At 33.9% G+C, this 26,846-nt stretch overlaps 2 protein-coding genes and 1 pseudogene across 4 annotated transcripts; 1 reads left to right on the top strand and 2 right to left on the bottom strand.

Annotated features, from left to right (window-relative positions):
* The first annotated feature begins 3,402 nt into the window (after positions 1–3,402).
* On the top strand, positions 3,403–11,015 carry LOC143560146 (protein NCA1-like). The gene is made up of 8 exons (XM_077048518.1): positions 3,403–3,561; positions 4,781–5,173; positions 5,264–5,495; positions 5,815–5,960; positions 6,608–6,695; positions 7,248–7,394; positions 10,405–10,554; positions 10,701–11,015. Exons 2-8 carry the CDS (start codon positions 4,794–4,796, stop codon positions 10,755–10,757), a joined length of 1,200 nt encoding a protein of 399 aa, XP_076904633.1. The 5' UTR covers positions 3,403–3,561; positions 4,781–4,793; the 3' UTR covers positions 10,758–11,015.
* A 1,654-nt stretch (positions 11,016–12,669) lies between these two features.
* On the bottom strand, positions 12,670–16,075 carry LOC143560124 (nudix hydrolase 23, chloroplastic-like; annotated as a pseudogene). Its single transcript, XR_013140059.1, has 7 exons — positions 15,730–16,075; positions 14,539–14,671; positions 14,389–14,425; positions 13,905–14,077; positions 13,612–13,751; positions 13,455–13,513; positions 12,670–13,356 (listed from the first exon to the last, which is right to left on the bottom strand). The product of XR_013140059.1 is annotated as a nudix hydrolase 23, chloroplastic-like (transcript).
* A 2,270-nt stretch (positions 16,076–18,345) lies between these two features.
* On the bottom strand, positions 18,346–23,123 carry LOC143560123 (branched-chain-amino-acid aminotransferase 2, chloroplastic-like). 2 transcript variants are annotated; one of them, XM_077048500.1, is made up of 10 exons: positions 22,911–23,123; positions 21,574–21,638; positions 20,657–20,828; positions 20,409–20,585; positions 19,478–19,609; positions 19,305–19,403; positions 19,079–19,195; positions 18,805–18,900; positions 18,613–18,725; positions 18,346–18,517 (listed from the first exon to the last, which is right to left on the bottom strand). In XM_077048500.1, the coding sequence occupies exons 1-10, from the start codon at positions 22,968–22,970 to the stop codon at positions 18,403–18,405; spliced, it is 1,146 nt and encodes a 381-aa protein (XP_076904615.1). In that variant the 5' UTR covers positions 22,971–23,123; the 3' UTR covers positions 18,346–18,402. The 2 variants fall into 2 exon arrangements, with proteins under 2 accessions (XP_076904615.1, XP_076904614.1); XM_077048499.1 differs by lacking the exon at positions 22,911–23,123 and having other exon boundaries at positions 21,574–21,793.
* Positions 23,124–26,846: the final 3,723 nt, after the last annotated feature.

The raw sequence follows: 26,846 nt of genomic DNA, 5'->3' as shown, positions 1-26,846 counted from the left end.
CATCTCCTAACCCCCATGGCTCAAAGTCTAGTTCGTTATTGCCATAAAGCTTGAGCCTTTAAGCCTAAAACGTTCTTTAAGCTAGTTATAGGGTTTTATTCATGAACCGTATCTAACCATGATCCTTTTCGTCCATATTAATCATCAAGTTTGCTACTTTATGAACTAACTAGACCCGATATACTATAGGTTTGAATTTCATGATTATTCGTTCATAAAAACGTAAACTTTAAGATCAAGAACATACCTTTATGATGTTCCTAGGTTACGGCTTGGCTTGTTTGTCAATCTTTATTCTTGTATATCATGGATCTACCCGGATTTGGCTTGGTTTGATCTTGGATCTCGCCCTATCTCTCTCTTGCGGCCGAAATGGAAAGGTTGTGTGTGTGTTATGGAGGTGTAGGGAGAATAAGATGGATAAGATGGATGGAAATGAAAAGATTTAGGGTTTAAGGGGTATTTATACTCCCTTAAGCCTATGGACCTAAGGCCCATCTTTCCTTTTTAGTCCATGATTAACCCATCTAATTAGTTTACTTATCTTGCCCTCTTTATTATTATTATTATTATTTATGTATTTACTAACTCGAGTAAACTTTTCCGTTATAAGAAATAATATATAAAATATTATTATTCGAAATTTTGGGATGTTACATAGCCCGAAATTATTTAGTGAAGTGGGGACTAGCGATTAATCAGGGATTAATCAGTGAATAGTTGGGATTTTTGCAATACTACTTACTGGTGTACATTCAGGTTTATCAACTTCGAAGATATTGTTTATCAACATTAAGTAAAAGTATTGGATTACCTGTAGTGTAGCGTTAAGCAAATGCCGCGTGCTACAACATTTGTTGCCTATCCCGACAATGATTTTTGATTTTTTCCCGACGACATGTTGTCGGTATAAACGTTAAAAATCTTGTTCCGGCGACAAGTTCGTTGTAGGGATAGTGTTGTCGGCATTGCTTCGCCGACCCTGATAGAAAAAAGAAAAATCTTTCCGGACGACACGTTGTCGGGACAGATATTACAATTTTTTAAAAAAAAATCATTTATTCAATTATAAAAAGAAAAAGATTTAATAAAAAAAATTAAAATCCTATCCCGCATGTCGTTGGTAAAGAAATTACCAAAAAAATTAGTAAAAAAAATCATTTATTTGTTATTAAAAGAAAAAAAGATTTAATAAACAAAAAATTAAAAATCTATCCCGACAACACGTAAACGGTAACGGTAGACACATGAATGTGCGATCAACGTTTTTTTGAGTTTACCTTCTAACGACATATCGTCAGTATAGGGTTAGCTATACCGACGACACGATGTTGTCGGGATAGGTGTCATAGGGATATATGAGCTCCTATTCTTGTAGCTAGGTTAATTATAGTTTATTCTTAAACTGTCATAAGAGGATACATGATATTGAAAAAAAGTTTAATATGATAACTTATTGGATATTGTTTTGTATATGGATATAAACAATCACTCAAGCTATATGTTCGTATAAGTGATAGTAAATATATTCGTGTTGTCGGCAAATCAGCAAATTGATGAGACTCACATTAGTATATGCATGTAAAGTTGTGATACAATGAATACATGAAGTTAAAAACCAGGTCTATAAACGTGTAGCTGGATAGAATGTAATATATGAAATGCAAAAGAAGTTCATACATGATACATGATCAAGATATGTTTAATGATGTTTTGCTACAATGAATACATCGCATGTGTTTGTTACTAAACTCATCAACAAAGTATGTTTGACAAAACTAGCTGATAGTTATAGCTGGAAGCTGCTAGCTGATGGTTGTAAGCTGCTGGCTGGAAGTTGTAGCTGGTAGCTGAAAGTTGTAACTTTTTAGATATAGATATATTTATATGTTTGACAGAGTACCTGAAGCTTTTAATAAAATGTATAAAATTACTAAAATGAGCATAACTAAAAACAATAATAGTAAATATATTTATTTTAGAAGGTTATTTACGTAAATTAAAATACTAAAAGCTTGTAGCTATTTCTAAACGCAACTAGTAGATTCTTTAAGCTTTAAGTTTTTTCTTCTTACCTAAAAACTTCAAGCTCTTTAAACCAATTAAGGCTTTTAATTGAGTAGGAGTTTTTTTCTTAAAAGCTTGAAACTCTTAAAAACTTCCTACCAAACATACCCGACGTATGTATATTTCTAAGCATGTCCCACGTAAACTTACAAACCCACTAGCAAGGGAATTGTTGGCCGTTGGACAAAGACAACGATTGACATAGTTAAATCCTGATTCAGTTAACCTTATAGAAAATTGAAGTATTTATATTATTAAATGTAACATGCATGATTATTTTGAACTTCTGCCGTATATAGTGAACTCTAAATTTAAATAGTGACGTGTAAACTGTATTACGTTGCACCCTGGTTTTAGTGTGTGACATCACTTTCTTTGATGTTAAGTTAACTCTCTTTAAATGACAACTCTAGTCCCTCATATTTAAGAATGATATTATTTTTTTGTCTATACTTGATGTCCACCATTAATAACACCAAATGTTATTAAACAAACTTAGACGTTCTGTCAGTTATCTAAATTAACCGTTAAAAGAAAAAGAAACATTCGACTTGGAGCATGTTTTATTAGAAAAATAATTCATGTAAACAAAACATCTATCACTATATTACGTTTGAACTTTCCTATTCAACTTTTTTTTTTATAATTTTACCATGTTTACTGTAATTGTTTCAAATCCACATGTTTCAACCGGACTCATTTTGCATGCATAGTTTTCAACAGGGTGTAAACGAGTCAAGTCGAGCATGAGCTCGACTCGTGAGTATTTTTTAAGCTCGCTCGTTTCGAGCACTATTTCTAAAGCCTGAGCTTGGCTCATGAGTAGTTTTTCAAGCTCGAATTCGGTTCCAGCTTAACTCGTTAATCATTTATTAATTACACTCATTTATTACTTAGCAATTATTTACTTACCTTTATACTTATTTTTGTATATATCACTTTAACTTTTTTTTCATAAAACATAATATATATTATCTACTAGTTTTTTTTTCTCATAATGTCATATATAATAATTATCAAAAAACTATATCTTTAATATATTAAATAAAAATTATACACATAACAAGCCTGTTTTTGGGGTGATAACTGGTAAAATGTAGTTTGAATGTGAAATAAAAGGTCAAAGGTTCAATCCCTATAATATACAATATTTTTAGCTATTCAAAGAAAAAAACTTGTTTAAGCTTACGAGTTGGCTCGAGCTCAACAAATGAAACTCCGACTCATTTATTAAACAAGCTTGTTATAATCACAAGCCCATCTCAAGTAGATGACGGATAGGTAGGCCCCGTCTTTAAACTCAATAGTCAAGGGATTACTTTTGCCCTTTCTCTAAACCGCCATCCATCCATCCCAAAACGACATCGTATCACCCTCTATCCAAAATCATATACAAACTCCACTCTGCCTTCGTGGCTCAATCATAGCTTAACAAATTAGGGCTAATTTATTTCCTCTGTTCAATCACATCATCAAATTCGATCAATTCCGCAGGTATTATCTCAATTAATCTCCAATTGCGATTCATCTCGTATCGCTCATCGTCTAATTCGATTCAATTGTTACGAATTCGTTCAAAATTCGTTAAGATCTTCAAAACTTATAGTATGCTTGCGAGTAGCTAAAATGAACGTTATATTGTATAATTCTCTGTAATTGAGCTCTGATTCTGTTCACCGGACGTTCTAATTTGATCATGTGACTACGTGATTATGATTTTGTGACTTAGGGTAGATATTTAGGGTTTGCTTATTGAGAATTTGGATTTGAGATACATTTAAACTTACTTACCTGTGGTTTGCTTTGATTACTAATGATTTGAGTATGATAATTCGATCTAGACAAGTAATTAGTTATTTATTGACTTTTGATATGAGCATTTAGTGTTTGACCTGGAGCTGGCTTTTTAGGTGAAATTAATACCTTAGCTTAAGAAATAGATATGTTAGTATGTTAAAATGTTATGATAGTAGTTTTGGAGATGCCTTGGTGTGCAAGGCACGGTAATTTGGCGTGAAATGTCGATTTAGGATGTGAGGTTGTTATTATTATTATTATCATATTGTTTAGCTTTAGAGGCACGCATGTCTAGGTTTGGGTCTATATAAAGCGTGTAGACGTTATCAGTTGTAACTAAGTTTTGAGCATGTTTCTTAATTACAATATATGTTTGGGTGTTAGCCAACATAATCGTGGTCACCGATTCTTTTCTTGATGTTAAGCCCTCAATATGAAAAATAACGCACTTGTTGAGTTGTTGTTTTGAACTCTTTGTGTAGCAGTAGTATTATTTCTGTATGATGAATCATGAATGTTTTACGATTTTAAACATTAACTTAGATGTTGTATTCAACATATATCCTCTGAATATTGTAACAACTTCTGGATTTTAGTATTCTATAAGATATATTCTTGACCAATATCTATTTGATAAAAGGACCAGTTGTATAAGCTCAATAATAACAATTGGAAGTATAAATCACGTTTAGCAGAATCAGTCTTTAGTTTCAGCTCAAAAAGATCTTTGCAGCACTTAATATTACTTAACCTTCAATTATAGTAGTCAATTTACATCATTCTCTTTCTTGTAGTGATGGTAAATTATGTTTCTAATTAAGATACATGTGTGTAAATACTAAAGTCTTATGGAGTGGTATATGCTTGATATGTTCATTGTTTGACTTATAATGAACTTCTTATAATCATTGTACAGAATTTTGACCAAAATGACACCTGTTGGCCCTTTTGTAAAAGCTGCTAGACCTGATGACGGGTCTTCAAAAAAGTCAACTGAAACTCAAAATAAGCAATCAGGATGCCCAATGAGCAAAGATATCCAAAATAAACAATCGGGATGCCCAATGAGTAAGGATAACCAAAATAAGCAGCAGGGTTGCCCAATGAGTAAAGAAAACCAAAATAAGCAGCAGGGATGCCCAATGAGTAAGGTTAAGCAAGATTCCAGGGAGTCAAATGTCATTCCCGCAAAATGCCCTTTTGGATATGATTCTCAAACCTTCAAGCTGGGACCCTTCAGTTGCCTATTATGCCAGGCACTACTTTTTGACAGTAGCCGATGCGTTCCTTGTACCCACGTCTTTTGCAAGTAAATATACATCCAAACACCTCCTTAGTTTATATTATTCTTCATTACAAACAACTGATTGTGTTTGGCTAATACAAATCTTCAATACAGAGCATGCATATCACGCTTCAATGATTGTCCTCTATGTGGTGCGGATATTGAGAAGACAGAAGCTGATACAAATCTTCAAGCTGTAGTTGACCAATTTATTGATGGCCATGCTAGAATCAAGCGCGGCCCAGTTGACACAGACGAAAAACAAGTAGTTGATGAGAAGAAAACAATTATATATGAAGATGTCTCCTTGGAAAGGGGTGCATTCCTTGTGCAACAAGCAATGAGAGTAAGTTAAAGTCATTCTAATAAAACAGCTTATTAAGATGAAAAGTAGTTTTGTAGTCTTAGATGATGTTTTTAGAATATAGGCTAAGAATATATTATTTAAGCGGTTTTTCGATTAGCGTTTTGAAAGTGATTATGTGTTATTTTGTTGCAATTGATATCAAGATCATAATTGACACATTAATGACAAAAATACAAGAATTTGAATTAGTGATAGTCAGATAATCGCTTTCAAAAGTGCAGCCAAACGTCCCCTTGGTTTATATTATTTTATATATTTTTCTTTCACAAACATACTTATTTTTGTGCATTGCATGTAGGCATTTCGGGCAAATAATTTCGAAAGTGCAAAATCAAGACTAAGTATATGTGCACAAGACATCAGGGAACAGTTGGAAGCTACAGGGAACACATCAGAATTATGCTCACAGTTAGGAGCACTATTGGGTATGCTTGGCGACTGCTGGTATGCGTTTATGGCTTTTTTCTAAATATAATAAACTTTCAATTAAGTGGTGTGTATTATATTACGTAAATCTGTATGAATAAATGATCAGTGAGGTGATATTTGATACAACTGAATAAACAAGGGTTGTGTAAATTGCTAATTTAAAATTCTAAATGGCTAAAAGATACAAGCATATATGAATTATCAAAAGACAAAACGAACCATAAACTGCAGGGTCGGTTTTGGGCTCATCTTTGGGTTTTTGAAAACTCATCTGTTTCGGTTTTTTTTCAATAGTTTCGGTTTTGTTTTTTGGTTTTACTATTTGGGCTGGAAGGTTTTGGGCTGATAAAATAAATGGATAAAAATAATGAATTTGGGCCAGACTTAGGTCTAATTTGTTTTTGGTTAATTAATGATTAATCGTTTATTACACATTTGGAACTAAATTTATAAACCACGTAAAATTGTTTTTTTTTGTTGGTTTGGTTCACTTCTGATCGGTTTGGTTGGGTTTTTCTGGCTTTTGCTTGACGGAGAAACAGTCTTAATTAAAAGATGTTTAATTGAACAAGTGGCTGAATCGTTCTTGTGTATTTATATACTTTAAATTTTGTTTTTAATGAGGGTTTTCCTGGAATAATGACATACGTAATGTTTTGTAGCCGTGCAACCGGAGATGCTCGTTCTGCAGTTGCTTACTTTGATGAGAGTGTTAATTTCCTATCAAAAGTACAAACAGAAGATCTAGAGGTACAGATAATATAATATTATTATAATTGTGAAGGTACCAATTTTGACCTGTTCACCTACAGAGTACATACGGGTCAAGAAACGGGTCAACAGTCATCCTAGTTGTATTCAAATGCAAAAAAGTCTCCTAATTTAACTCTCTAGGCTTGTAAACGTATACGAACGGAGCATGTTCATGTTTGTTCGTTTAATTTTAACCGAACAACCAATCGAACACGAACAATTAAGGGAACTGGTTTTCTTGTTTGTGTTCGTTTGTTAACATGTTTGTGTCCGTATATGTCCTAGCGCATTAACAGTACCAACGAATTTGATGAACGAACGGTAACGGACATAAATGAACGAACAAGGCATGTGTTTTGTGTTCTTACGTTTAACTAATGAACAAAATGTGGTGTTATGTTTTGTTCATGCGTGTTCATTTATCAAACAAACGAACTTCTGGCGAGTTTTTTTCCCCGAATCATGTCAAAATCTTCTTCTTAATGATTTTGTTATGAAGTTTAAATTCAGGTCATGATATATTCTTAATTATATTGCAAATGTTTGCAGGTCACACATACACTTTCAGTTTCCTTGAATAAAATTGGGGATTTGAAATATTATGAAGGCGACTTGAAAGCTGCAAGGGATCACTATTTTCGGGCTTTAGATGTTCGTCGCAAAGCTATCAAGGATTCTTCTGAAACTCCGTCTCAGGTCAGTAACATATAAAATGGATTAAAATTAAATAAAGGTTTAAAATTATGAGTCAAATAATAGTGGTAGGTTACACAAATGAGTTTAATTTAGTTTTTTGAACAAAACAAATTATCATTCATATTTAGAAAAACTTTCAGTTTCAGTTTCCTTGAAAGAAGATTAATGGAAAAGTATAGGGAGAAGAAGCGTGATCTACATATGGTGTTTATTGACCTAGAAAAGGCCTACGACAGTGTGCCACGACAGGTGCTCTGGGAGTGCTTGGAGGGTAGAAGAGTGCCCAGGAAATACATAGAGATAATTATGGATATGTATACCAGGAGTGAAACAAGTGTCCGTGCGCCAGTGGGGGATACTGATTTCTTTCCTGTAGAGGTAGGTCTTCACCAGGGGTCAGCGTTGAGCCCGTTTCTTTTTGCAGTAGTCTTGGATGAGTTGTCAAAGTCGATTCAGGGGACTCTCCCGTGGTGCATGATGTTCGCAGACGATATTGTGTTACTTGCTGAGAAAAAACAAGATCTAAACATGAGGCTTGAGGAGTGGCGAACAACCTTAGAGACAAAAGGTTTAAAGATTAGCCGATCTAAGACGGAGTACCTACACTGTGATTTTGGTGGGATAAACGACAGTGAAGACGCACACATCACAATTGAAGGGCAGGTGGTCCCGCAGGTAACGAAGTTCAAGTATTTAGGATCATTTGTACAGAGCGATGGGGAATTAGACAGTGATGTGACCCACCGAGTTCAGGTAGGATGGTGTAGATGGAAAGCAGCCACAGGTATATTGTGCGACAAGAGTTTCCCGACTAATCTAAAGGGAAAATTCTATAGGGTGGCAGTTAGACCTGCAATGCTTTATGGAACAGATTGTTGGGCCATCAAGAAGGCACAAGTGCGGAAGATGGAGGTAGCAGAAATGAGAATGCTACGTTGGATGTGTGGGCACACGAGGCTAGACAGAATAAGAAACGTTGTGCTTCGCGAGAGATTAGGGGTGGCGAACATAGCAGACAAGATAAGAGAGTGGAGATTGAGATGGTTTGGACATGTAAAGAGAAGACAGACGACGAATCCTGTTAGATCCGTAGAAAACATTACGTTAGAGGGGAGGAGGGGTAGAGGACGACCGAAATTGACTTGGGATGAGAGGATTAGGCATGATTTGATAGACCTAAACCTCTCCGAGGACATGGTTGAGGATAGGAATTCGTGGAGAAGTAGAATTAAAGTTAAGGATTTTTAGAGAGAATTGAATACCTTAGGGCTTAGACTTAACTTATTTAGGTCACATACCATAATGGTATTTCCCTTACATATTTTATTATCATTATTATTATTAGCTTTTATATTGCGGTTAAACGGTGACCTTATTATTAATATTATTATAATTAGTAGTAGTTTTTATATAACTGTTAAACTTTGATTTCCTTTTTTTTTTGCTTCATACACATGTTCTTAGAGCCGAGGGTCTCTCTGGAAGCCACCTCTTTATTCCTTTGGATAGAGGTACGGTGTGCCTACATCCCACCCTCCCCAGACCCTACCTATAGCTTTGCTGTCGGTGGGATTTTACTGGGTATGATTGATTGATTGATTGATTTAGAAAAACTTTAGACAACATGAAGCTAACAAAAGTCTTATTTATCAACTTATATAGAAATTGTAGACAAACTAATCTACAGAATTCTTCAAAATTTTTTATTATGTTAAAAATTGATAAACTTTTAGGTTAGCTATTTGACTAGATGCCATAGGATGAACTAATGCAATCATCAAAGAATGTTGACACAAAGCTAATCAAGAGTTAAAAGATTCACCATTATCAGAATAACAACCAGTAAGGTATATACCTGAATGTAATGTAAACAACGAAACTAAATTTAAGAATATATTCACACATAAATATGAAGTGTGATAATCCCACCAATTCTTATCATTAGCCTAATTAAACTAAATGTAAATACCAACAACCTCGGTTTTAAAATACGTGCATCTGTAGCGCGTAGCGTAGTGCGTCCATCACAAGATATAGTACATGATGTGATTCCACAATGTGTGTCTCACATGATGCGATCTGATGTGATCTTATTAGTGATGCGGCGCCTTATGTAGTTGGCCAGTACATGAACAAATTGGACCGCCAATTGCAACAGGTCCGAGTTTTCAAATCTCATTTTAAAAATCTGACCATTGATTGAACAAGTCTTAACGTGAATGATTAAAATATCTTGTATTTTAGTGTTTAAAAGTTGATAAATTATCATTACTGATAATTTTTTAGTATCCTTTTAATAAAGAAGGTCTCATATACTCACATCACACATTGGTGTTTGGGATTATAACGCATCGGAGCGCCACACACATTGTAAACCAAAAGTCCACCACTAGAATGAGAAGATTAGCCGGACATAATGGAAATAAAGAAAAATTGAAGAGGGAATTCATCCTTACAATTATGAAGAACAACGTTCAAAATCCAAATAATAAGAACAATCTCCAGAATTCTAAAAGTAAAGTGTGGTGAACTTCAAAATCCAAAGCTTGAAAAATGAAAAACAAAAAACTCCATGAATGTAACCACCACTTTATTTAAGTCTCTCTTCATAACCCCCACTTTAATTAAAGACTTAATTATCCACCTATTAAGTTTTCGCCCATTACTTCAGTATTTGATGATTTTAGTTCTTCTTCACTTGTTTTCTTCTTTCTTCTCCCTCGACATGCATATACATAATTGAATAAATTATAATTATAGTTTTGGTTCTTCAAATAAAAATATCAGAATTCACCTTTATGTTCATATTTACTTTCTTTCCACCAACATGTGTTAATTTTTTTTTTCTGTCAAGTCCAGTCATTTGTCTCGCATGAGGACATTCTGGTCTTTTTATTCATAGATACCAATCTTGTAAAATACCAAAACAAGAATTTACAATAATTACAATTTAACAGTAAGGCATTTGTTTTGTTTTGACATGTGTCTTCTATATGTTTGTTGTTTCTAGGTTCTAGATATCGCTGTATCTCTTGCAAAAGTTGCTGACGTGGACAGAAATCTTAATGCTGGGGATGCTGCAACTGAAGGGTTTCAAGAAGCCATAAATTTGTTAAAATCTTTAAAAATAAACCCTGAAGAAGATGCTCTCAAACAGCGGGTAAGAGCCTAGGATCAAAGAATTACTTTTATTTGTATCAATAAAGCAATAGTTTTTTAAAATGCTTTAATACATTTATTATTATTATTATTATTATTATTATAAAAAATAAAGAAAATGCTTTATTACATTTTTTATAACTGCAGAGGCTTTCGGTTTTGGATTTCCTCAACAACCAACTTTCCAAGAAGGAATCCAACTGAGGACCGGATTGGATTTAGGCACGTTTTTCACGTCTTATCAATGACCCACTTGGCTTTCGAGCTTTAACAGGTTCATTATATGGGTTGTTAAATTTGATCCGCAATATAAGGATCTAAGTTGATAATAATATCTAGATTTTGTTGTTATGCTTGTTTTTTGGTTTTCTGTATGAGATGAATGATCGTATGTTTTACTGGGACTGTTCATGTATATAAATAAGCATATATATAATAACTTTTTTTTGGGTTGTAAACTAATCAGTTAAAGGGGTATCGCCGCTTTCAGACCTTTTCAGTAGGGCTGTAGACAAACCGAGTGGAGACGAGGCTAGGCTTGTTTATATTAGCCAACTTGTTGACTTCTATAAGAAATTGAAATGTTAAAAATTTTGTATTTTTTACACATTGACATATAACAATTTAATATTTAAAACCGGCCAAAGTGTATTATGAGTCTTTGAGCTACTTGATTCAAAACGGGCGGAGTGGTGCCGCGTAGGAGGTAGAGAGCCTCAAATGACTCAGAGCTCATGTGAACCCTAAATGTTATAGTTCTAGTCTATTGTTGAGTTGAAGTTTTCATTTGCATTTGAGGGGTTTGGATAATTGTTTTGAACAGATTTTTCATAATTTAACAACATATTTTATTAATTTATAGGTTGGGGGTTGGGGGGGGGGGGATCTAAATAAGTAGAGTAGTTGTGTTTGGATTAGCATAAGTATTATTATTACACACTCTCATTTTAAAATTTACAACAAAAGTAGCGTAAATAATGGATACTCTAGTGTTATCTTATGTTAAAAGTTGTTTGTATCTATCCGGACACTTAATTTATATTATAGTAACAGAGAAAAGTTGAATTCCATGAATATTAAAATGGCACCGTAGCGGCTGCAATTTTGCTTCCCGCAGCATTAACAATGGAAGACAATGTGGTTGGGATTACTATACTCTTTGCTAGAAAGGATGTTAATATTGTTTGGTATTTGATCTTCAGTTACGGTTTAGCTTATCTTGTCAACTTGACAAGTTTCTTGGTTACCAAACACACAAGTGGTTAACTCTTCAGGTGTTCATTTATTGTCGCATGTTTTTTAGTTTATGTTCATGGCATTGACTTTTGTCTATTGTTAGTGAGTACTAGGTTTTGGGAAATGCGAAAGGAGCAGTGGAGGTTGTTATCTCGATTTTGTTATTTAAGAATCGGGAGTTGATGACGGGATGCTCGGTTATTTGTTAAATGTGGCCGGGTGATTTTGTACAGTGAAGCCAAGAAAAGTGCAACATAGATAGAAAAATACAGTTCGTAATCATAGTTCCGTTATAATTTATTTGTTATTTAAGAATCATGTGTCTATTTGTTGACGGTAAAAAATGATATTTGGCTGTGCGTTATTTGTTGACTGTAAAAAGTAATATTTGTCTGTCAGACAACCGTGGTTTATTTGTTATTTAAGAATCATGTGTCTATTTGTTGACGGTAAAAAATGATATTTGGCTGTGCGTTATTTGTTGACTGCAAAAAGTAATATTTGTCTGTCAGACAACCGTGTAACCACGCCTAGACCCATAAGATGGAACCGGCAACGATACGAGCCTATAGAACGGATCCTGTTCAAGTAAGGTCGTGTTTGGTCCACAATTCGTGTTCTTTATAAACATCTGGTGTTTTCTACCTTGCACCGATGGGGATGGTGCAAACTAAACCTGTATTAAGGTCCTCTTTTATAATACAAGCAAAAGTGTATTATACTATTACATGGTTCAATTAATAGTAGCTATGATTATTGATTATTGATTATTAATTTATTATGACTGCTATTTTTCAAATACTGGTGAGGGAATCGAGTCAGAACGAGTTTGAAAGTAATGCTTAACTGATCAAGTTTTGAACTTCGAGATTATAATCAAACCGAACTCAAGATTGACACTATATTGACTCGACTCAACTTGATCACATCTCTACATACCATAAGTTTTGTAAATATTGTGATTTTAGGTTCTAGTGTAAACAAACCAACCGGCTAGTTAATGAGCTAGCCAGTTCACAAGCGCGCACCAACTAGCGAGGTAACTTGGCTCGGGGTCAGATTATTTACAAATCGAGCCAAGCCAGCTTCAAGTGAACTTCAAGTCTCGAGTATCGAGCTATTTGAACTGCCATATCTTTCAGCCGCTGTCACCACAACCATCATCCGCCACCACTCACTATCACCGCCTACCGCTACCATTTATAGTCTGTATGCATAATTTTATAATTTTTTTTATAAATAGTTTCTTGAATTTCTTGAAAATAAAGAGAAAATTATAAATTTTCATTCACAAATATAAAAAATATAATCCTAAAGGTAATACAGGATTTTTTTTAGCCTGTGTAAACATTGATCAAAATGCCGCGGTCTAACAAGCTACATGACTAACACAAGTCCTAATAACTTAACCATCCTAAAATACAACTTTACATCAGGGGCAATTTGCGCATTGTCACCGACAGAAACCTAAGTTCACATTTCAAGAAACAAAAGAATTGCGTTTTCTCAACTCCGCAGATGATAGTCAAGAGTATACGCATGAATATCCGAAGGACTTGTTCCAGGCCTGTAAACAACATACATCATTGTCGTAAGAGCAAATCCATCAATTCACTCGAGTTCACGGTGAAGTAGGCATACAAAAGATGCAAAATGTAAAAGTACCTCTTGTTGATTATCCCGTAGTGAAACTTCGGTTTTCCAACCTTAATGTCTTCAACGTACTAATCAAACAAAAGATTTGAACAAAGTAACCACTCAAATTACTAAACGTAAACAAACACGAAAAACAACAAAAGAAATGACAACTGCATTAACATACCAAATTTAAGGTAACGAACATCGATGAAAAGGAAAGAGATTCGAAAGGAATATCATCAAGCCGAAAAAGGCGACATTCCGATGATTCGGACCCGGTGAAAAATGCGGCGTCATCAATTTCGCCAAAAATATTATATAAGTCTGACCACACACGAAAAAAAAAAGAAAAGTCAAAATCATTTACTAATACTTGGGGGTGTTTGGGTACGTGTTTTGCTACATGAGCTTCAAAACGTGTATCCAAACACTCGCTTTGTAAAAATTAAAGATTTTGTTTTGTGACTTTTGTCTCACTTGGCCTATAAGTGTGATGTCTAACTGAGCAAAGGGGGAAACAATTTCCACTTTAGCCCCTGCTTTTTCCCATGTTTCCCTAATGGCCCCTTCGGTAGTTGACTCACCGAGCTCCAAGAAACCTGCAGGAAGTGTCCTGTGAAAAAAAGTTTCATAATTTAAGTATCTCAACTCTTGACCCGTTTGGTCAGACGGGGGCTGTGTTTCATCTGTAACGGGTGAAACTGGTAAATTACTAACAAAGACTTGAAAAGAAAGTGAAACCGCTCAAATGCATAGAATGTCGTAAATCATTTTATTATGAACTTAAACTATTATTAAAGCAGTATAATTGTTATAATCATACTTTACACACTAATTATTTATTAAACATTTAAAAATTGTGGACCGTCACATAAAAATATCACGCTCGCTCATTTTGCACCTCTAATCATATTCTTGCATATGTATTAAGAAATGATCACATGCATTATTATATATTCACTGTATATGTTATCGTGCTCAATTAAGCAACCTACCACCTGAAATCATCATTTTTTGTTTATAAACATAGTATAAATAAAATAATAACAATAATAATAATAAAAACAATAATACTTCATAATAACAATAAAATGATTTTAAAAAAGCATACCATTTTTGGATTTTCATAATGCAATTTTTCCACAAAGAGTGCAAATAGCTCTTTCTTTCTCCTCACCGTCCGGTATTTCATACTTTGTAGGGCCTCCACATGATTGACAGAAATTAAGTTTACGTCTACCGCCCTGCACATTGCTACAAGTCAAGGCAGGTAATGGATTTCGTACGTCTCGAAACGGGCCAGGTTGACCCAAAACACTAGTTGTGGCAGTATGATTACAAAAGTTGTATTATTTCAACAATAGTCCAATTTTATGCATTAAAACTACAATTTGAGAAACCTTAAACTCATTTGACCCAATTTCCTGGTTGACCCATGAAGCATAAAACATAACCCGAATCAACCATTGCATAAGTCTAAGGGTCAAAATGGCCAGTTATATTAAACAATGTAGTGGACTAGTGGTCATCAAGATCTTATAACAGAAATCAAGATTCCAACTTTATGCTTAAACTTAAAATCCTACAAGAATTTAGAGGTGACAAAATGGCGGGTCGTGGGATTAGGTCAAAACGGGTCGGGCAACCCGCAAAACACATTTTTATCTATATTCTGACCTTCATAAACACATAATGCGCTAAATATAATTACAACTATGACGTTCAACCCGTTTGGCCCATATGATTAAGTAGAGATAAACATGACCCGAATCAACTAAATCTTCGGGTTGCACATGTTAGTAAAAAAATAAACATTAACAGCCGATTGGTGGGACTCGAACTCGTTCTGACCCAAACTGTAACAAAAAGGCCAGAAATTTAATTTCTTGCATTTCTTATAAATGACCCGTTTTGACCCGAATCAAAATAACCTTTTATTAAGCTGGCCCGTGCTGACCCGCACCCATTCTGACCTGGTATTCCACCCGACTCGCCCGTTTTGCCAGGTTTAGATATAATTAACAATCATCAAAAACCAATCTAAATTATCCACCAAGAAACAAACTTTAACAACTTATTATTGCCCTAAAAGCTAAAACACAGTCCCATTTCACAAAAACCAATCTAAATTATCCACCAACCGTTTTGCCAGGTTTAGATATAATTAACAATCATCAAAAACCAATCTAAATTATCCACCAAGAAACAAACTTTAACAACTTATTATTGCCCTAAAAGCTAAAACACAGTCCCATTTCACAAACTAACAAGCACCCATCATGTTAATAACATAAACACTTACAGTTGACCTAAAAGTAGTAGCTGAAGATGATGAAACTGCATCTGGGTTTGATTCAGAAGCAATTGAAGAAGCTCTAAATTGGTGAAAACTGCATCTGGGTTTGGTTCTTGAAGGTGTTAAAAGTGGTGTTCTTGAAATAAAAGAAAGACTGTTGTTATGTTTTAATCTGTGAAAGAAGAAGAACCCTGAAGATGAACCCACAAATTGTATGCTTCTAAACATTATTATTATTATTATTATTATTATTTACATGAAATCTTGGAGAAATATAGAAGAAATCAAGAATCTTGATTCTTGATTTTGAAAGAAGGGTTTGATAATTGATAATCCCCAAAATGGATTTTGGTTTTATCTTTTTTTTATTTCCAAAATAACTTAACTTTTAACTTTTACCGAGTTTTATATGGAAAGATCGTTTAAACTCGTTAAAGCTGTATTTTCAAATTTTAACTTTTGGAGCTTCATTTATTAGTTTCGGACTTTCAGGGTTCACTCTAGTCGAGTTTGAATCGAGTTTTGACTTGTTTAAGGTGTTACACACGAGTTGGAGTGCCGGTTTAAGGTTTTTCTCAACATATAAAAAATAATTAAAATTTTATATAGTTTAGTTAATAAACAAAACACAAGTCGAACCCGTGCTGAGCTCAAGCTTGAAAAAACGACTCACATGCCAAGAAAAAGAACTCGATACGAGCGACTCGAGCTCACGTCTCGAGCTTAGTTAGAATTAACTGGATCGAGCAACACGAACAACATCGATAATTAAAAAAACCATGAAATCTTGTGAAGATTTTCCTTTTGCATCCAAAAATATTGCACTTCAAAGTGGTAACAACAAGAATAGTCTTTAGTACTTGTAAACGAGCTGAGTCACTTGCGAGCTACTGTCTACTTAAGATTGGATTGATAAAATGTTCAAAATGGGATGAGGCTTATCGAGCCCAACCAAGCAGTATAACTCCTTTTTAGTTATTGAGCCTCAACTTAAGCCTTGTATGGAAAAATCATTTAGGCTCTTCGAGCTTGAGTATATTTTAGACTGGAATGAAGTTGAGTTTGGATTGCATTGTTAACAATGGTTCAATTTGAAAGTTTGGGATTATCGATAGCAATTATCTACGTAAACTCTTTGCTTTATCACATGTTAACCTATTTTTGAAAAGATATGACCCCGATCCACAAAACGAAATATTTCCCTTTTAGGGACTACATTGACGGTGTAAGTAATTGATGTTGGGTTCGTGTTTTTTCATAGATCCAAACCATATCTTTTCATCTTATTTATACGTTATACCTTTTTTTCTCCACAACTAAAGCTTGTTTTTGAAATTTACTTTGTTGTGTAGTTTTATTTACTCCGACGATGTTATGTAGTATTGTTTTGGTGTATAACCAAACCCGTTTCGACTCTTTACACAATCCAACCCGACCCGCTCATTTTGTCACTCATACACCATAGGACCACTTATTACTTTGTTAGGTAGCGTTTGGTATGCAGGAATGGAGGACGGAATGGAATGACCCATTGTGAGGGAATGGAAAATAGTGTGTTTGGTTGACCAAAGGAATGGAATGACCCATTACCTAGTCCATTTCATTCCCTCTAAAATACCCCAATTTCATTCCATCCATACCCCATGTTTTTTTTTTCCTTCACCCTACATAACCTCCACCACCCTTCCAACAACACCACCACCTAACATTAACACCCACCACCGCCACCAACCACCGCCGCTGCCACCAGCCACCACCATCGCCGTCCACCACTGCCACCAACCATCGCCATCGGTGGCAGCCACTCAGCACCGCTAGCCGCCCGCCGCATATATCAACCATCACCCCACCATCACACATGCCGCCCACCGTCGCCACTGCCACCAATCCCCACCATCGGCGTCCTCCACCACCACAAACCATCGCCATCAGTGTCAGCCACCCACCAACTCCAGCCACCCGCCGCATCCATCAATCATCGCCCCACCATCACACACGCCGCCTACCGTCATCGATGCCCACCACCACCTCCACTGTTACCGCCACCACCATATCCACCGTTACCGCCACCGCTCCCACCACCACCACCACCACCACCACTCACTACCATTTTAATTTTATTTTTTTATTTTTTCTTACCTACCAATAATACAAAGTAATAATTTATTTCATTCCAATGTGGTAACCAAACATTTTATTGGAATGGTAATAACTCATTCCATTCCTTTGTCCATTCTATTCCGTCGTCCATTCCATTACCCCATACCAAACATACCCTTAGTAAAATTAACAAAACATTGTTAGGCAAAGCGTAATGGGCGATTAAAAGGGCGAGAATGGGGCGACAAAGGGGGAGCACATCGCCCCCTGGGCGATATTTGGGCGAAATGGGGCGGGGGCGAGGAGAATTTGTCGCCCAATAAGAAGAAAAAAATATTATTATTATATTAATGTGTGTGTGTGTTATATATACATATATGTATATATTATTATTATATTAATATTGTAACCCCTACATTATTACACCACACAAACAAATTTTCACCCCTTGCTGACTGAGCGTCACACGGCGCAAACGCCCCAATTTGTAGCCCCTGCACTACACATAGCCTTAGAGTGAACTATTTTTTTATTTTTCAAATCAAACATGACATGGGCACATTGCCATTACAACTATCTTTAATCAATCTCAACAACCCAATTATATTTGTCTTCAATCTTCCCAACTTGAATGCCTACTAGCCTTTTGTACAACTTCTGACACACCAACTCATCATCCTTTTTATACTCAACTCTGCAAACAAGTCATAATAATTTATATAAAATAAATCATTATAATGAATTAATCACAACATCCTATGATTGATGTTTTAACACTAGAAGAACAACCTTTGACCATTGTATGTTATGCTACCAACACTAGCAACCGTAACCGCAGTTCCAGTAGTGAAAACTTCGTCGGCTACCATCAATTCGTCCACTTCAACTAAACGTTCCTCGACCTATAACATTCGAAACATTTCTAGAGTAAATGAAAACAAATAATTAGAAAAATAAATTAAACACAAGCCTTGTTAATACCTTGTATCCTAAATCGCGTGCAATATCAATGATGCTCATTCTAGTGATTCCTTCGAGTATAGTACCCGTCGTTGAAGGTGTTGCAATAACATCACCCTACACATGTAACAAAATAAGTTACAAAAATATTATTAGTATACGTAGAAACAACATCACCTATTTTGACCCAACCCCAGTCGACCAACCTGACCTACCCGTTTTGTCAGGCTTAGTTCGACGAACTCCAACGAGTCATATAAACTAAATGAGTCCATACATTTCTCAAGAAAAGTACCTTAACAAGGAAAATATTACAAGAACTAACTTCCTCGATGTACTTTTTATGGACCGAATCAAGGTACACTACATCCGAAAACCCTTGTTCCTTGCCTCTTAATAACGGTTTGAGTACCTACACAACATAAGTCATGTGTTAAATTTATAATGTTTTTTTGTCACATGTATTTCATGCACTAATGATCATATGTAACATATCAATAAAGTCATCTTAATAGTAATACCGGGGCATAGTTTGTAATGCTCTTGACACCTCCCGCTCCACCACGAGTTGTACGATGAAACTCATTGTTAACGTATAAGTTCAACGGTGCCGTACCGTCCTGTATTTTTGTCAAAATGGGACTGTATAAGTCACTAGTATATATGTATTCAAAAAGAGAAAGTAAAATAAAACCTTGAAATAGTTGCCAACAGGGGAAGCATATACTAAGAATGTATACTCATGGGCAGGAGATAAGCCCAATATAGGCCCACTTCCAATTAGCAAAGGCCTAATGTAGAGAGACCCTTTTCCTGGAGGTGGAATCTGAAAACTAATAATAATAAATAATAAATAAATAAAATAAGATAATAATAATAATAATAATAATAATAATAATAATAATAATGATAAGCCTAATAAGTTAAAATAAAACCTAAAATCTAGAGGTGTAAAATTGGCAAGCCACTCATGAACTACGCTAGATCGGCACGTACAAATCTTAAATTAAGCCGAGCTTAAATAAACTCGATCCTAATAATAATCTTGTTTGATATCAAGATCGATGGCTCGGGAGCTAAAACAAGCCTACTATTTATATAACTTTTATTTAATATATTGAATATATATATATTTAAATAATTATTGTTATAAATAAAATTATGACTAAAATACCAAAAAATGGTTGTATAAATAAAACATAAATTAAGTGTTTATGTTATATATAAGACGTAATTAACCAAGCTTGAAACTATTCACGAGCCAAGCTTGAATTCTCGTAAGTTTTATTAACTAGCCAAATATCAATTTAAGCGAGCTTGGGCTACACTTTTAAACTGTTTTAGTTTTTAAAAGTGTATATTCAGGAAGTGACTAAACCATATGGTAAATGAATATTGAATATTATAAATATTATAAATTCAAGAAAAAATGTTGTAGTTGAAAGAAAGAAAATTTCCATTTCATATTGAGTGTTACCCCACTCTCAAAAACCAAAATACACTACTCTTACTAATCGTTTTAAAACCAGTTTGGTAATATGCGGTACGAAAGGGGTACGTTTAGCAACATCCTAAAAAATTTCAGAAAATATAATGCAATTTATTTTTTGATTTTCGAGAAATACCCAACGTTTGTTCGCTATAGCTGTTTGTTTCACTGCATCTACAAATTGTTCAATAGACGGAGATTGCATGCACATCCTCTCAGCTCCAATTTGCATTCGGATCGCGTTTTGATCTAGTCGAAATAGCAAAATCCGACCATCTTCTCCCCTCACGGCTTTTGTACCTTCAAAGATTCCCTACACGAAGACACTCTTTAATTGTCTGTCTCACTAGATATATACAAGAACTAACGGTTGATACCAAAAACCTGGCCATAGTTTAAAACTCCTGCAGCCGGGCTTAGTTCGATGTTGCCGTAATCACTTAATTGGCCTTGCTCAAAACCGTTGTTTGATGTCCATTTAGCCTTGTACACGTAATCAGTTTGTCTTAGACCAAAACCCAAGTTGGTCCAGTCAATATTAGCATATTCATCATGTCTGGAAATCAAACATCTAAAAGATTAATCGAAAATTTTCATCCAACGATAACAAAGTTTCTCAAGCATTTTAAGTGACTCGAACTTTTTTTTTCTTTAAAGTCACTCAACTTTGGTTAAATATTCAAGTAATTTAAAATGTTTTTTTTATAAATGTTTTGACATAAATGGAACATATAAGAGTCTATGTTAGCCTGTTTTTTTTTCCGAACGGTGACTTTTACAGTTAAGCTATCTCATTGCGCGAACACGTCGCGCCCCGCCACCCCACTCAGGCCAACTATGTTGACATGATCGGGATCCACGCTGGCATCCGAGTTTGGCTTGGCGTTCCCGGTAAAACCCAGTTGGCTCACCCCGCCCGAAGGCACGACAGGTTTTAATGCTCTGGTAAAATCCGGTCAGAATCAGGATTCGAACCCGGGACATCCGGGTCATCCATCATGTTCCTGGCCATTGGGGCAAGCTCCGCTGGCTAGGTTTAGAAACATAGTCACTGATATAGTTACTAGGATTTATATATCTTTTATGTAGGTAACATTTATAAAACAAATTCACAAGATTTAACACAGCAAATGAGAGTATAATTATTTTAGAAAACAGTTGCAAACTTGATTATTACTGAATTCCTTCAAAATGTCGATTCAAATCTTCAAACCGAAATATTAGTTGATCCATACAACTCGAGTTGTTTCGTGAAACCAATCCAGTTGAATCGGACGATGAACACCCCTAACCTAAATTACCTGATCATAGGTTCATTTTCCCGAACCGCAGTCGCAGCCTGTGCCGTTAAACATCTTGCATAAACCTTAAACATCACAACAAAAAATCTACTTTAGGATTTAAACCTTCAATACTAGTATTGGATTTTAGTTTTAACAGGCTAGATCAACTAGTAATTTCAAGGGAGAAAAAGAGCAAAAATACGGAAAAATATAATTAAAAAAAATAACTTTTTGAACAGATTTTCAAGGTTTAATCTTTTATGTATTTGGCCATCTGGCCGGGTCTGATGACATGAGGGTGATGATTAAAACTTTGGAGTTATGTTTGTAGCATCAAAATCAGTATGGAAAGTTGAAATCTCGTCTTGGAAAGACTTACTCGAGTATAAAAAAACATCTTTCATGCATTTCGGACATAAGTAGGAATAAAAATAAAAACTAAAAGTTAAAAATTAAAAAATAATAAAATAAAAACAAAAACAAAGAAGTATGGTTCTGCATGTCATACAGGTTTGCATGTCAGTTTTTTATACATTTGTTCAAGGTACCAGAAGCACTAGGAAAAAGAGTGGGCCGTTATGCTAATACACCAATTCACATATAATAAAAGAGAAAAAGACAAAACCATTTACCAGATTCTTTTTGTTTTGTTTTCCTCCGAATTAATGTTTGATCTTAATCAAATTTTTATAATTATTAAGTTACTCTTAAAAAAATATTATCATTCAAGGCGACTTTTACAGCCTAAACAAATATGAACCTAGCCTCATTTTTCCCCTACCGGGTTCGAATTGTTCGGGTTTCGTTTAACTCGAGACCAAAATATTTGCTTTGTGTCGTGTCGGAGCACATAATACTGATAACCATCGTTGTAATCGATTAAATGAATAGCTATAATGAGGTTTTGAGGTAATCAACTAATCATAACCACAAAAGGACAATGCACTATTTCCCTTTTTTTTGCTTTCCACTTTATTTTTCAAACGTAACATGTATAAATTGTTCTTTTCTAAGTAAACTTAAAAATTTTGGGTTTACGTTGAAAAACCTTGGGATGGTCAAAAAATCGAAAAATACGCTTATAAATATAAACTAAATATAAACTGTGTGATGTAGGTTGACCCACCTACACCCTATATATACCGTAGTAAGTCTATGTGCATAAGCTCTGATTTACGTGATTTTGTTGGTTAGCAGGGTATTGAAGAGTTTCCTGGCAACATATTCTAATGGTAAAGAAAACCATTTATAGTATGTTTTCATGAAAATCAAGCAAGCACACCATAGTTTCTTTAAACTTGCTATTAATATGGAAAAAGATATGTAAAGAAGATGAAGACAGAGAAAGAGGTGACCTTTGATAATAACGAAGTCTGAACCGAACCACGAAATAAGGAGCTATGTCGGATCATCATGTTCAATTTCAGAAAACCAGAGAACAAAAATGGAGAAATTGGGAGAAAGTTATATGTAGAAAAAGAGAGTTTGGTAAGAATATATAGAAAGTGAATGTGAAAAGGTGGATATAGATGTTATATCATCAACTTTATATATATAGACGTCTGTTATAATATATTACAAAGGAAATATGTTAGAAGATGATAATCAAATTTAAAAAGTGTTTCAATTATGTATGTTGTAATTTTATAAAGGAAATATGTCACAAAATGATAATCAAATTTTAAAAGCGTTTCAATTATGTCATTTATGTATTTATTTTTTTCAAATTGAGTCACTAAATCTTTAAATCAAACCATCAAACCTCGTTGGATTTTTTGTGCGTCAAGAAAGCAGTGGGGTGAACATGTGAATGTCGAAATTTACAATATATGTAGTTACATTTGAAAAAAAATTAAAAACGATAATTATATTGAAAATAAAAAATAAAATTCACGTTAAAACTCCACATCAACTTTAAAAAATAGAAGAAAAAAAATTCTTAATTGAAATAAAAATAAAACATGTTAAAACCTATAATTTAATAAAATATAAAGTTGAGTGACCTAATTTTAATATTTTTTATACTTGAATAACTTAATTAAAACACTTTTAAAAAATTAGTTGTTATTCTAAAAAGTTACCTAGTAATAATAAAAATAAAAAATTGATCTTTGAAATTACTGGTTTTCCTTTAGTAAAAAAATAAATAATTATTTAAAAAACACAGTTTTAAGTGTGTTTGATGTTTTAATGTTTGTACATTAGTAAGCGTGTGATCATAATAAAAATAAAGAAATAAAGATAAAAACCAATTTTAAGTGTGTTTGGTGTTTTAATGTTTGTACATGATTAAGCATGTGACAAGTAATGTCCTACGCGGCAGGTTTATCGCGTGTATATATTTTATTTTTGTTTTTATCCATTTTCTATCCTTTAGAAGGCAAAGCCATGTGATACATGATACATGATACATGATACATGTCACATATTCTTTGTATCCAACAATATATCTTTTTATAGTAAGTTACGTATGAAATATGTTCTAGAAATGTTTATTAATTTGAATAAAGCATTCAAATTAGGTTTCGGATATTCGAGTCGGGTTTTTATTTGAACCGAATAAACTCTTGACTATTCGAATTCAGTTTCTAAAATGTCAAACTCGGCTAACCCAAACCCCAATTATGCAAATATTGTTACTTGTGTCGTTGAAATTTATGCATCTTTTTAGATGTGTATAATACTACATTTATATGTGTACAATATTGTCGTTGAATTAGGTTTCGGATATTCGAGTCAGGTTTTTATTTGAACCGAATAAGCTCTTAACTATTCGAATTCAGTTTTAAAATGTCAAACTCGGATAACCCAAACCTCAACAATTATGGAAATATTGTTACTTGTGTCGTTGAAATTTATGCATCTTTTTAGATGGTACAATACTACAATCCCAATGAAACATATTGCATGATAAGATATGAATTTTTGAATAAGGTAATAAGAAAAAAGGTAACAATAAAAGTCGTGAAATTGAATATTGCTTGAAAATGTATGACTACAAGATGTTAAAAAAAATACTAAAAATGCTAATTAGAAATTAATAATCTTACTTTTTGTGTATTGGTCAGTAATAACTTTATCTTTAAAATTTTCTGGCAACGCTCCAACTTTTCGACTATTTTTTCTCTCAATGGACCTCCAATAAAAACACTTAACGTCGTTAGGTTTTTTCCGAATTTCAAGTCGATGTTTTAGGGCTTTTGATCGGAAAAGAAAATACGAGTCGACTGATGTAAAACTTATCTTGAAACGGTGATTTTAAAACCAAAGTCGTTTCAAACTAACATAATAACCTATAGTTTAGTTCTATTTCAAATTAGATTAGATTAGAGGATTTAAAAAGTCTTAAACTTAAGTTGGACAAGACAAGTTCTTAATCACTACCATCAACATCATAAGTACCTAACATAAATTCTAATTTAACTTTTTTATTGTTATTGCATTTTATCCGGTTTTACCTGTGTTTCTTAAGTTCTTATCGTGTTAGATTATTATAATTAATATTCTAAGTTTGCTTTTAATTTTTATTATCACAACTTTATTTACTTTAAAGCTTATAATATAAACATTATAATTATATAAAACCTTGCAACATATATAACTTATTTGCAACTCTCTAAAACTATCGGATGTGTTTCAAATCTTAATTAACTATTTTGGTCTTAACCAACATCTAATCTTGTTATTAACTAACATCACAATAGACCTAATCGAATAAAAGTTACTAAATATAGTTTCAAATCACAGTGTTATGCTGTTGTACGATACTATTTCGATACTAGTAGTGAAAAAAGATACCGAAACCGACTCATATCGTAACCAGTATTCACAATATTGATTGGGCTATCGGTTCGGTAAAAAGTTATGTGTATTAAAACACAAAAAAGGTTATCTACGATGGCTTAATCACATAAAACTTGTCTCACGTAACCCATGAAATAAAGTCATGATATACCCCCAAATGAATTCGACATTTGTTTTACATCAATCAAAAACCATAAAAGCAAACACTGATGAGGGTTTCGATAATACTAGCATTGGTAACGTTGTTGTTCGGTCGATATTGGTCTGGTTCATCACAATATCGATACATAACCAACACTCGGTATAGTTTACGATACTGAATAATTAGTTATAATTAAAATACTAACAAATAGTATTCTAATCTCATACTTCCAAATATGTTTCGTTCCAACGTTTAGACCATTTAAACGTGTCAATTAGTTTACATTGCTCGCTACACGATCCTGTAGAATCAACTTAATTAGCTATATTGTTATATCCAACAGTTTGTTGACACAAGTTCAAACTATGGAAATCCTTCGAATATTCGATCTACACATATTCAATTCAAACAAAAACCACGATTGTGATTGCCAATATAGAAAACAAAGAAAGTGACTTTGTTATCACTCGAACAATTAACACACCTGTTTATTGGTTTTTGTTTGAACCATGGTCACCATTCTATGAATCACATATGTTTAGATACCATAATTAGTTTTATGGGTTCAATATTTTTCGATGATCAGATTTCTAACAACTTGATGTCAAAATTTCCAGGTAGGCTCGAGTCAGATCACATATAAAAGTACACTACTGAAAATACACATAAAAATAATCAACGTGTTATTTGAAATATAAAAATATATATATATATATTACATGGATGCTCCCTGTGGTAAAACCATATTATACGTTTGCTCCTTTTCTAAAATATTAGCTATGGTTTTTAATTGCCACATTGATAATCTTTGGAGGGGATGGAGCAGACATGCAATATAACTTTAAAGAGAGTAGTCACGCATCTAACTATAAAAAATCGCATTTTATAGCTGTGTTTCACTGATTTTCATGCTTTGAGGACAACTTATTGCATTTTCAACATCATACTTCACATGAAAACAGCTAGAAAAAAACTAAACTAGATACATATTGGACGGATTTGAGGTATGCAATTTCACGATTGCATCGTAATTTCGCTTCAACCGGATGGTTTCTTTCTTCAATCACTCGACTTGTTTCTTATGTTTTGTTTGTTGTTCTCAGTTTGTCCATTGCTACTCTCCATATTGGTAATAAGTTTGAGCTTATATACTAAACAATAATTTATTTATCTATCAATGGGCAATGGGGTCACAACTTTTAATAAAAAAACAAAAATGAGTCAGTCGTAAAAAAAGATTTGAGTTGTTCGAAATTCCAGTGTTATACATTCTACATGAAAACACAAAAGAGAATGGGGTCGGTTGACCTTGACCCCTTATAATCTTCGTCTATGACCACGTGGA

The sequence above is a fragment of the Bidens hawaiensis genome, unplaced genomic scaffold (assembly GCF_021521415.1).
Source record: "Bidens hawaiensis isolate Kalapana, Puna unplaced genomic scaffold, B.hawaiensis_p1.1 tig00020226_1, whole genome shotgun sequence".
Classification (NCBI taxonomy): domain Eukaryota; kingdom Viridiplantae; phylum Streptophyta; class Magnoliopsida; order Asterales; family Asteraceae; genus Bidens; species Bidens hawaiensis.
Note: the sequence above shows the minus strand (reverse complement) of the source record. Positions and strands in the feature narration are given on the sequence as shown.

What these genes read in the sequence shown, in the direction of transcription:
- LOC143560146 (XM_077048518.1), top strand. Translation starts at nt 4,794, where the DNA reads ATGACACCTGTTGGCCCTTTTGTAAAAGCTGCTAGACCTGATGACGGG. An exon ending in GGTATGCTTGGCGACTGCTG is followed by an intron (nt 5,961 to 6,607) that starts GTATGCGTTTAT and finishes AATGTTTTGTAG; the next exon opens with CCGTGCAACCGGAGATGCTC. An exon ending in AAGATGCTCTCAAACAGCGG is followed by an intron (nt 10,555 to 10,700) that starts GTAAGAGCCTAG and finishes TTATAACTGCAG; the next exon opens with AGGCTTTCGGTTTTGGATTT.
- LOC143560123 (XM_077048500.1), bottom strand. Translation starts at nt 22,970, where the DNA reads ATGATGATCCGACATAGCTCCTTATTTCGTGGTTCGGTTCAGACTTCG. An exon ending in GAAAATGAACCTATGATCAG is followed by an intron (nt 20,829 to 21,573) that starts GTAATTTAGGTT and finishes TTTGATTTCCAG; the next exon opens with ACATGATGAATATGCTAATA. An exon ending in ATAACATACAATGGTCAAAG is followed by an intron (nt 18,518 to 18,612) that starts GTTGTTCTTCTA and finishes ACTTGTTTGCAG; the next exon opens with AGTTGAGTATAAAAAGGATG.